Below are 12003 nucleotides of genomic sequence, written 5' to 3' on the forward strand. Positions count from 1 at the left end.
TTGAAGCCCAACTAGTAAATGGGCTGGGCCTGGCCAGTCCCCTTTGAAATTTTATTTAGGTAGCAAATTTACTAGCCAGACTGAGTCATGCTTGACTCTCATCGACTCTGACTGCACAAGGCAACACAAACCCAGATCTGTTTGGGTCGGGTAACCAACCCGATGCCCACCCTTACCTCCAAATCCACGTGGAAGTTATTATTGCAAATTTGTTGAGGAAGCTTGGTGGCCTTGCAGACACATATGCATCACACATGAAGCCCCATAGCTGACAGACAGGTTGTTTCTCAAAGACGAGAACAATCAGGTGTAGCAGCACGCTAAAAGTGTAAAATCACCACAGTGCACCTCCCTTGGTCCCCAATTCAAAAAAGATATGGTGTGCCATCTTATAATTAATCGCAGGAGTTGCTGTTACAGGCCTACTTCTCTAGTAGTCCAGCGCGGTGTGATAATTCATTCTTACCATTGCAAGGTTTTCAATCACTTGTTGTTGCGGAAGCTTGATAACTGAAAGTGCAAGAGAGCGGGAGAGAATAGAGATGGAGAGAAATCACAATCACTTGAAAGCAATCACAACGAGGGTTAACAAAAGAAAGCTCTTCACATTTGCATTCATTTACAATTTTGCTCAAAGACTCATTACAGTTCAGATCTACGAGCTAACCTTTCAGAGTATTTATCAACCTGAACCAAAGTACAAGGGTGGACCGAAGAAAGTTACAAGTGACTCGACACTTTACATCAAGATTCCTTCAAAGCAAAACAAACTTTAGACACAACTATACAAAGTAGGTCGCAAGGAAACAAGCTCCCATCTTCAAGCCATGCACCGCCCTCAACGCCATCTGCTTTGTGGTAGGTCCTGGCTTCAGCTGCATAGCCGCTCTTTATCTGGAATGTTGGCTCCCACATCGGCTTCGTTGTCTCATCCCACTGCATGAGATACTTCTTTGCTTCCCTCAAGAAATTGACCTTGTGGCGAAGGATCTTGTCGAGACGCTTCTCGACCCTTTGTGTTGTTGGGGCCCTCTGCAGGATAGGATCATGTTGTAGCACACTACGTTTTGGATCCCCATCGTCCTCATGAAACGATTTCAAGTTGTACACGTGAAACACCGATTGCACCTTGAGGTTTGGAGGCAGGTCCAGCTTGTACGCTAGGTTGCCCATTTTCTTGGTGAAGGTGAATGATCCTTCGTACTTCATGATCAGTTTGTTGTGTCGTCCACGACAAATGCCTGTGTGATCTGGGTAGAGTTTAACCAACACCTGGTACCCAACATGAAACCCAGTAGATCGACGGTGCTTGTCTACCCACTTCTTCATCCTCTTGGTCGCCTTGTGCAAAAATACATTCGCCAGCTCGGTCTGCTTGTGCCAATCCCGAACAAACATACAGGCAAAGGATGACCTTTCCTTCTTCTACATGGCTAGAATATACAAGGTCAGTGGTTGTTATCCCGTGGCTATCTCGAATGGGTTATGGCATGAAGACTTGCTCTTCTAAAGATGGTAGCAGAATTGGGCCACGTTCAGGAGCTTTACCCAATCCTTCTGATTGGCACTAACAAAGTGCGTGAGGTATTGCTTCAATAGTTCGCTGATGTGCTCTGTCTGCCCATCGGTCTGTGGTGGAAACTTGTTGGAAATAGCATATCAGAGCCAAGTAGCTGAAATACTTTATGCCAAAATTTGCTCGTGAAGCGAGCATCGCAATCACTCACAATGCTTCTTGGTACACCTCAGTGCTTCACCATATGCATGACGAACAATTCTGCTATCTTCTCGGCAGGGCGCTCCTTGGAAGCTGAGATGAAAGTGACATATTTAGAAAAATTATCTACTACCACCAGGATGGAGTTGAAGTCATCAACCTTCGGCAGGCTAACAATGAAGTCCATAAAAATATTTTTTCAAGGATGTTCTGGGATGGGTAGAGGCTCAAGGAAGCCGACATTCTTCTGGTTGGTCTCTTTGTTTTGCTGGCAGACGAGGCACGTTAGCACATACCCCTCCACATCATCTCTCATTTGCAGCCAATAGTAACTGCACTTAAGGAGTGCTAAGGTTCGCTCCTGACCTGAATGATTGCCCATAAAGTATCATGGCACTCTTTAAGCAATTCACGGTGAAGGCTCCTCCATCGTGGCACGAAGACGCATCCCCCTTTAGTCAAGAGGAGGTCATTTTGTAGCCAGGATTGCCTAGTCTTACCTGTCTGTGCCAGAGAGACAAGGTGTTGTGTTGTTGTGTCATGTTGCATCTCTTCGTGGATGCAGTCCAACAATGCACCCTCCATGCAAACTTCAAAAGGCTCTGCCCGCATAGCCATCAGTTCAGCCTTGCAACTCGAGGCATCCACAACAATATTAATCTTCCCCATATTATACTCCAAAGCAAAGTCGAACTCAACTAGAAACATTTGCCATCGAGCTTTCTTGGGTGTCAGCTTCATTTACGTCTAAAAATAGCTTTTGGTGATGCCTATCTTAACAACAAATTGGGCACCCAGAAGATAGTGTCGTCAGGTCTTGAGGCAGTGCATGATGGTCATCATTTTACGCTCGTGTACTGTGTAGCGTCTCTCTACATCCTTTAGCTTTCGGCTCTCGTAGGCAATTAGATGACCCTCCTGTATAATAACTCCATCGATGGCAAAATATGAGGCGTTTGTGTGAACTTTGAAGGGTCTGAAATGGTCTAGCAGCCACAATACTAGTTCCCTCACTAGGGCCTTTTTCAAGCCATCGAAGGCATCTTGGCAGATTCCTGTCTAGATTCATACATTTGCTTCTTATCAAAATGGTATTGGGTCGATGACTCATCTTTATTGTATCATCGATCCTCCTTCTTGCCTCCGTGGTCCGATTTCTTTCCAGCTTTAGTTGATGGAGTGAAAGACTTGCACTGAGTATCCACTAGTCGATCGGTTGTGACATACGAATAGTCCAAAGTCTGAGGATTACTCATTTTCACTTTGGATTGTGCCCAAGGTTGTAGTCTCACAATAAACTAGTAGAGTTTGTCTTTATCTAGCATATTGGGTACCTCTGGCATGAGCTTCTAGAACGTCCTGATGTAATCTTGCAACACTCCAGTGTCCTTGAGTTCTGCCACCATCTGATAAGCTTGTCGTTGTTCATTTCTTGGCATAAAGTAGTTTCGTAGCTCACTTTTGAAGGCTTGAAAGGTATCAATCACACAGTGACCCCTTTTCATGTCACCACGTTTATGTCTCCACCAGGCTATAGCATCTTCATCAAGTAGAGTTGTTGTTACCTTCACCCTGAGGTCCTCGACCGATACATTCTGATTGTCCAAGTAGTCTTTCACCTGGAACAAAAAGTTTTTTATGGCTTTGTTATCCTTGGAACCATTGAATTTAGCTGGCCTCAGCACATCTATCTTTGATGGCATATCGTTATTTTCGTCATTGAGGGTAATTGTCTGCTGCAGAGCGTGGTTGTTCAACTGAAGTTCCGCAACTTCAGTCTGCAAGGCAGTCACTATCGTAGTCAGTGAAGTAACATGTCTCATTAACAAGTTTACCTGCTCTCATAGGCTCATCACCTCGTCATTCAGTCCTCTGAACGATTCAACTACACGTGAAATCGCTTCTTCATGTGAAGTCATATCAACCACCAGTCTATTGACAGTCGTGGTCATCTGTTCATGGTATCGAGGTGAATCCATCTCCTCAGCTTCGACAATTGCCTTTCTTTTGGTGCTACGCAAGTCGTATCAGTGTGCCATAATGTCTTGCTCACAAATCGCGGATTGTCAGTGCGTCTCTCGACAGTGACTCTTGAGTTCCTTCTCTAGCTCGAGAATGGGCTCTGGTACCACTTGTCATGGGCTTACTTCTTTAATAGGCCAGTGCGGTGCGACAATAATCCCTTACCGTCGCAAGCCTTTCGATCGTTCACTTGCCGCTGCGAAAGCTTTAATAACTAAGAGTGCAAGAGAGTAAGAGATAATAGAAAGGGAGAGAAATCACAATCACTCAAAAGCAATAACAACGAAGGCAAACAAAAGGAAGCTCTTGGCATTTGCATTCATTCACAATTTTGCCTGAGGGCTCATTACAGTTCAACTCTACGAGTTAACCCTTCAAGGTACTTATCAACTTGAACCAAAGTGCAAGAGTGACTCGGAGAAAGTTATAAAGGATTCAACATTTTACTTCAAAAATTAACCAAAGCAAAACAAACTCTAGACACAATTGTACAAAGTAGGTCACAGAGAAATAAGTGCAATACAATTAATTATAAGACTTTGTACCCCTTGTGTGCTAGTAGGCATGGCAGTGGACCCGAGAAAAAGGGGCACCGCCTCACCTCATCTCGCTTGGACAGGGAATGGAGGACATAAAATGAGGATGAAGCCAAGAACAAAGGTTAAAATCAAAACTCATGTGGGAATGGAGGCAGGGGTAGACTTACACTTTTCTCCACACAGCCTCATCTCCGTCTCCACTCCCCGCCACGCTGCAATGGATCGAGGGAAAATGGGGCCCGGCCTCACCCCGTTTGGACCAATGATGGAAGACATAAAAAGGGGATGGAGGTGGTGATGGAGGTTAAAATCAAGATCCGTGCAAGATGGAGGCTGGGGATGGAAGGCAGGATTTTGAGACGGGCGGGGGGTGGAGACCTTGTCCCTGGTCCCATCCCTATCTAGGAGAAGTGAGTGTACATCACCTTGTATCTAGTGAGTGTAGGTCACCTTGTATCTGGACGTTGCAAGTTCAAATCTCATTGGTACGGTTGTACATTTGGTAGGATCTGACTAACCCGAACTTTACCATTTAAAAAATATATTTAATTGCAGCGGTGACCAATGTAGCTTTTCTTGAGGACAAAGAAAACCTTTATTAAATTCAGTAAAATCAAAGAAAACCTTTATTAAATTCAGTAAAATCAGGAGCCAGGAGAGAAGCAAGTCAGCTGTACAACCAGACTGATACACATTAGATTGGTCCCAACCTCAGTTGACCAATCCAAGAAATATCTGTTTTTTTCCCATCTGTTGGAAGCATATAGCCTCAAAATAGCCACCAATGTATAGCTAACAACCCAAGGAAACTATATATTACATGCTCAAACATGACGTGTTGAAAACTTGAAAGAGATATCTGAGCCTTTTCCATCTATCAGAAGCTCCCATATTCATGTTTGGCTTGACTTGACTGCTTGTGATCTCAAGTCTACTTGCAATCACCCACCCCTTCCCCTCAAGGACCAACTTTATCGTCCCTCAAACATTAGTGTTAAGGCCGCCAGGTAAGTCGTAAACTAGTGCTAAGCTTTGTCAATCAGACAACTTTAAACAGAAGTTCGTTGGTGTTCCAATGTCCTATCTTCATACCCAACTTCATTATCGTTTCGATCACTTGATGGAGTCTCAGCAGGTGGATGATTCCTTTCGGCAACATCCATTATATCATCTTGTACAACCATAACAGTGATGGGATGTGAGGACATATCCTTTTCATTAAAATGCCTGAACATAGCTAGTATTTTCTTCCACAGTGCTATCTCTGCAACTGCATCAGTGTTTTCTGTCCTGTATCCGTGGAAGAAGGAAAAGAAGAGGACAATGAGTGCTCCAGCTGAAGCCGTTCCCGTCAACAGGAACAGGCCCCAAAAACGAGAGAGAGTCAAGCCATTGCTTTCAACTTCTGCATTAGAATCAAAGCATGTCTGATTTCCAAACCAAGCTTTCTCAATTGCCATTATCCTATCTCCCTCTGTAACGTTCAGAACCGCACGCGAAATGTCAGAAACCAACGGGGACCCCCTGGGGAAAACCTGCAAGAATTGCAGCATTACGAGAGAGAAACCTACAAAGCCACACACACACACACACACACACACATATATATATATATATACATATATATACAAAGTTCGCTACAATACCAAACCCTTTTTTTTATTTTTTTGTTTTTCTTTTGTCACATCTAACACCCTAGATGTGATCTAGATGTTTTATTTAGTGGAAACTGGCTTTTTGAATTGCAAGAATCTGACATATATAGGTTTTTTCATGATCCAAAAATCGATAACTATGAACTCTGATTTTTTCAGACTTAAAAATTTTAAAGCCAGTGAGTTATTACTTGGCTCATCCATGATGGAATCGTGACCCGGTTTAACTTTATATTTTATATAAAATATGTAAATATATGTATGTACTATAGTATTAGATTTTCTTTATTTTTTCACAATTACAACCCCATGGATCTGTTCAGCATAATTGATTTATTAGAAATTGACACTTGGTTCATGCATTTTGGATGGAAAAAATCGTATTTAGAGCATAAAATATTTATAAAAATTGTAAGCAGTTGATTTTTGAAACCTTATAAAAACCTATTCATGCATCATAATCAAATGCTCAAAGAACTGATTTTTATAAAAACAAGCATGTAGATCACATCTGTACGCTCAGAATTTAGAAAAAAACCTCAAAAATCTAATAACATGAGTGGTCCATCCAAGAGCTAGGATTAGTCGATATTCTCTACTTTCTCACTTAAATACCACTAATCCTAGCCTTATAGATGCATCAGTTGGATGGCTAGGATCAATGTAGATTGTCTGATTATAGAATCCTTTTTGGAGAGAGAGAGAAACTCACAAAGCCAAAACCTCCAGTTTTGTAGACAGGGCCAACCATAGCATATCCCTTGCAATGCTTAGCGAGGAACAGCTTTAGATAAGGAATTTCATCAAAAACAGCAGCAACTCCACCATTCTCGCTACCAGCAGCAAGTGCACCCACGTACTCTTCAGCTGTGGTGTAGGCTCTGATCTTGGATTCATCAAATTTCAATAGCTTTAGCATACCTAGCACAATGGATCCTTTTTGACACCCAATGTATTCTCTTGTTCTAATTAGCGTTTGGATATCTGTGACTGTTGGTTGAAGCATTTCAACAGTGAGCATGGAAGTCAAACTGGCTGTATAGCTCGAAGTCAGGATCAAAACCACAGACACCCAAACAATGACCACAAACCGAGCCAGATTGCTAGTAAGCCTCTCCCCTGTAAGCATAAAAAAAAGTCAGTATTGAAAAATAAATGAACTGTGACAACATGGGGAGGTAAAAATGAGTTGAAACCAAAGGAACGGCTATGTGCCATGGCTACGTGACGCTGGCCAATCACATGATAGCATTACATGGAGCTCACAGCTACATAGTGCAGGCCTCACATGAAATGCTGTCATGTGATTGCCTGTGTCAAATAGCCATGGCAGTTAGCCGCTCTTTAGATCCTTGCTCAGGTAAAAAATATCTGGTTTGGTTTATATTGCAACCAGATGAAACCATTTTCATGTGTTGCCAAAATATGGTTTTGCAAAAATATAGTATTGAAGATGGAGTTGCCAAAAACATGCTCCTGTGAATGGTGTTGAAATGTGGTGTTAGGGCTGCCAACTTCATTCTTAGTGCAGTGTTTTGGAAACATCACTGTCCCCAAACAGTGAGAGAGCACTGAAGCAACAGTAACAAGCCTCTGAAGGCTCCCAAAGAGCTTACGTAATGATCAGATCTGTCCCAATCGATCTAGCATTGTTGGATCAGGACCCTTGTCCTGATCAGGGAGATTCTCTACAGGAGAGAGAGAGAGAGAGAGAGAGAGAGAGAGAGAGAGAGAGCTTACTGTGGGCAAATACCATGGTGGAGAAGGCAAAATAGAAAGTCAAGCCAATGTGATGAGAAGGAGGGCCCCGAAATTCAGGATTACTTCTGTGCTCAAATACCCAGATCACCACCCCAGTAAACACAAAGAAAGCTGTAGTCGTCAGCCAAAGCTCTGCCGTCAACGGCTTCAGAAACACGAATGCGTTCTTTTTAGCTTTAACCTTCACAGGCACAAGCATGGACACCCCAGACTCTGTGTAGGGCAAGGTAAAATCCACGTACGCTGATCTGTTGGCTATAATCGTAGTATCAGCCACCACTGCATCGAATTTCTGCTTTGCACCATGTAACCAAAAAAATAAGATGAGTAAATGGTGCACACCTAGCTATGAGGTAGCTTGAATTTGTCCAGAGAGGTGTGCCCCATGTGCAAGACGAAGCATAAAGGAAAGCTTTTCCAGTGGGCAGTCATGCAGTTTTACATCGACAGCATCAGAACAGGGATAAAGTCAATGTTGTACCTCTCGGCTATTGTAAAAATAGATGGTTTATCCCTAACATCAATGGTGACCAATGGACGATTGACAAGCCAATCAAGATGACCTAAAAGCTAAATCTTGCATAAAGCCAAAAGTTGGTGCAGCTAAGCTCCAACCACAATGACTAAAATGCTCCAATAAACTGCATAAAAGAAAAAATGATATGCTACAACTTGGATTGGGGATCTCATGCAATTTGCAGAGTAGGTTCAAAAAGAGTTTGAACACCAAAAAGAAGATAGGAATTTGAATGAAAACAAAAGAAAAGACTCGGATACATGTTGGATTCGATTCCTTCTCTCAGTTAGCATGTTTATGCTTCATGTAAGTGTGTATGTTTATATGTTTTAGCTACAATAATTGAGAGAAAAATCTTAAGAGCATAATGCCAAGATATGTTTTGTGTGTGTGTGTGTGTGTGTGTGTGTGTGTCGCGACAATAGGCTCTGTTTCGGAGCAGATGACGCGAAGATAAGAGGTAAGATGGGGAATCCTAAACCTCCTGCTGTTTGGGATTCCGTATTTGGGGAGACATTAGTGAAGATGAGATGGAAGAAGAGAATGGAAATGCCCTCCCATCTCCCATTTTAACTGCACCCTAAAAAGGATGCTTTTGACAAATCCACTCTCATCTCCCATTTCCACCTCCGCTCCTATCTCCCCTCCTTTCTTGATCTCATCCCTGTGGGCTCCCAAACAGAGCCTTAATTGAGAAAGGAATGCTAAGAATGACTAACCCCAAGAAACACTTGGTAGACAAGATCATTGTACGTCCCGGCCTTTTTTCCATGTGCATCAGCAAAAGGGACGAATTCATAAAGCAGAGCATATGGTAGGGCCTCCAAGGCTGCCTTGAATATGTCTATGCTATACCCCCTCACCATCGTCTCATTGTTAGCCAAATTTATTTGGGCATCCACGAACTCCCTGAACCGATTTTCCACCGGAACACCAATCTTCAATTTCCTCCCATTAGTGGGTACAACCCAACCTTTTGGTACCGCTGCTGTCTCACCAGGCCACACTACCATCTTCAGATTCATGCCCATGTTAGAATTCCTTCCTTCATTGCCTTCCACAACTTGTTTGTTCAGTGTCTGTGAGAGACCCATGGTTGGACTCCAAAATCCAACCCTCCTTTCTCCTTTCCCTATCACATTCACTATCTCAAACGTGTTAGACAACAGCTGCCCGTCTCTTAGATCAAAATCACCACTCAAACCCCTGAATTTGGTTCTCAGCATTTCCTCCAACAGCTTTGGACCATTTGGGGAGACTCTCAATCCTTCTAAATCAGTGGAATTCGACGACCTTTCCGAACCGTACTGGAACTTGGAATGATTCCCGGCGTCTGTTTTCTCTAGAGCAGAAGCTAATGCCCACATGGTGTCGAATGCCCACAAATCAAACACGCTGGGATGTAGCGGTGGCGCTTCGATCTCAGGGTGCTCCAAACGGAACTCTCTCTTCCATCTCAACGTGAAATCCTCCAAACCTTTCGATTTGGGCACGTAAGTTTTCACTCCCAACACGCCCTGCATGGAATATATCTCCGTGGGATGCAAGGCATCCAAGAGATTTCCCATCCCATTTGTGATTATCCAAACATACCCTTCGCTCATCATCCCCAACTCTTGCACCGACGACAAAAATCTGGCACCAAGAGAAGGCATCAAGTGCACCACAAAAACCCGAGTCTGCATTGTCATCAGTCTGTAGAGCTCGCTCTTAATGAAGTCATCGCTGCAGTTGCTAGGAAGAAGGGATCTAGAGGGCACCTTGACGTCTATCGATTGAAGGGCGTCTGTTAAGAAGGGTATCATCCCCTTCCCAAACTCGCTGTCTTCATAGATGGGTACGACCTGCCGCCATTGATAAGCTTTAACGATGTCTGCTATGGCACCCACTTGGTATAAATCGCTCTGTGCAGTTCGAACAAAGAAAGGATTTTCAGCTAAAGACAATAAAGGGCTCGTTGCGGTGAAGGAAACGATGGGGACTTGAGTTTTGCGTCCCAACTCTGCTATGAACTCTGCTTCTGTAGAGGTCACCGGCCCAAGAATCGCTTCCACTCCGGCGTTCCACAGAAGGTCGATGGCTGGTGCAAGGTAAATTCGATTTGTTAATTGCACTTTTTTTCTCCTAAAAAAAAACAGTAATCTAATAAGCCAATATTCGCAAAATCGTTACATTTTGATTTTGATTTTGATTTTGATTGTATAAATACATAATGTAGACTCCGAATGCAAAGCCTTTTTCTGACGACTAGGAAGGGTTACTAGTTGCTATAATGGATCGTATTCGTACCTACAATCAACTTAACTGATTTCGTTTTTTTCATTTTTGGTCTTTTTTTAGTAAATCTGAGCTCAAAATCAGCTTTTGGGTCGCTGGAATCCAACATAGTAAATGCACTAATTTTTTTTATTTAAAAAACATGTATTTCACAATCCAAGAGTATTCCCACCAAATGGATCATATCTAAGAGATCCAACTTGCATTGTGAGATACAAGTAGGTTATAGGTATAAGACCCTACACGAACCTGACCCGCTTGGGTACACCCCTATATATATATATATATATATATATAAAGAGAGAGAGAGAGAGAGAGAGAGAGGGGCTATTGGCAAAACCCCATATACACGTAACACGTTGCCAATACATGCTAAACCAAACATGTAGATCATATCTGAAAATCTTAACATGAAAAAAACATTTAAAAAAAGAAAAATATTAGAAGTTTTCAACAAGGGGCTCCTTACCCACGAGCCTAGCACAATGTTGTCAGTACAAGAATTGGACCTGTATCGTTTGGCCACCGATTCAGGTGAATTGGCCTATACCGATTCTCAAGTGAATCGTTCTGAATAGGCCAAAAAGCAATCAAGATATTATGTGTCAATGATACGTGTTAAAGCCATTAAAATAATTTTAAGTTATTATTTACCTTTATTAAAAAATAGCCGATTCAGGTCAGTATCGTGTATCGGCAGATTCAAACCGATTTGCACGGATAATGACAACACGGGGGGTAACATACATTACCTCCTATCCACAAAAAATTTTCAAAGTTTGAACACTTCAAGCTCGGCTCATTTACCAGTGGGTGGCTAAGGTTGGAAGATTGATTTTGTCAAAAGCGACCATACCAAAAAAAGAAGAAAACAAAATCAAGAGTGACATTTAAAACGGGCTCTCAATTTCCTCTGCAATTCAGCCCAAATCCTTTGCCAACACCTTTCTCCCAAACAGCCATTTTGGCCGGAAAAAATAGCAAGCGCAGACCAAGAGAAAAAGTTGCATACCGGCCGATGTTGCTCCCACAACGTCACCCCGTTGGTAGCTGCGGGTGTGAAGGACCAGCTTCTTTGTGCGGTTGTGGGCGGAGTAGAAGTCTTGTGCGGCCATCCATATGCATGAGTTGCTGGTCTTCCCTTCCTCCCTGCTGAAATCCAGAATCATTCCCACATTCACGGCCGCTGAGGAGTGGTGGGCAGCCTGCAGGGGACAGGCTTGAAGCCACAGGAGGAGGAGGATGTGACAGCAGAACTTGGTTATTTGCATCTTGCGCCCAAAGTTCATCCCCTTCTTCTGCGGTCCTGCCAACCAAATGCTAGAAAGCTATTCCGTCAATTGGTGCTCTGTGCACTCATGCTTTTCAATGGCTTTAGACAGTAATGAATTGCCGACTGTGGGCCAACTGCTTGGTAATTATAAAGACCCAAGGGGTTTGGTTCAGTGGGAGGGGCAGGGTTTCATTTCTACACACTTGCATTAATGAGGTCAAGGGATCATAAACTTTGACGCG

At 43.0% G+C, this 12003-nt stretch overlaps 1 protein-coding gene across 1 annotated transcript; it reads right to left on the bottom strand.

Annotated features, from left to right (window-relative positions):
* Positions 1-5327: 5327 nt before the first annotated feature.
* Positions 5328-11777, bottom strand: LOC149838758 (glutamate receptor 2.8-like). The gene is made up of 5 exons (XM_090008312.1): positions 11501-11777; positions 8931-10291; positions 7674-7986; positions 6646-7052; positions 5328-5813 (listed from the first exon to the last, which is right to left on the bottom strand). Exons 1-5 carry the CDS (start codon positions 11775-11777, stop codon positions 5328-5330), a joined length of 2844 nt encoding a protein of 947 aa, XP_089864438.1.
* Positions 11778-12003: the final 226 nt, after the last annotated feature.

The sequence above is a fragment of the Nuphar pumila genome, chromosome 5, assembly GCF_984573655.1.
Source record: "Nuphar pumila chromosome 5, dmNupPumi1.hap1.1, whole genome shotgun sequence".
Classification (NCBI taxonomy): Eukaryota; Viridiplantae; Streptophyta; class Magnoliopsida; order Nymphaeales; family Nymphaeaceae; genus Nuphar; species Nuphar pumila.

What these genes read in the sequence shown, in the direction of transcription:
- LOC149838758 (XM_090008312.1), bottom strand. Translation starts at nt 11,777, where the DNA reads ATGAACTTTGGGCGCAAGATGCAAATAACCAAGTTCTGCTGTCACATC. An exon ending in TCTACCAAGTGTTTCTTGGG is followed by an intron (nt 7,987 to 8,930) that starts GTTAGTCATTCT and finishes GGTGCAAAGCAG; the next exon opens with AAATTCGATGCAGTGGTGGC. An exon ending in AAACTGGAGGTTTTGGCTTT is followed by an intron (nt 5,814 to 6,645) that starts GTGAGTTTCTCT and finishes CAATTCTTGCAG; the next exon opens with GTTTTCCCCAGGGGGTCCCC.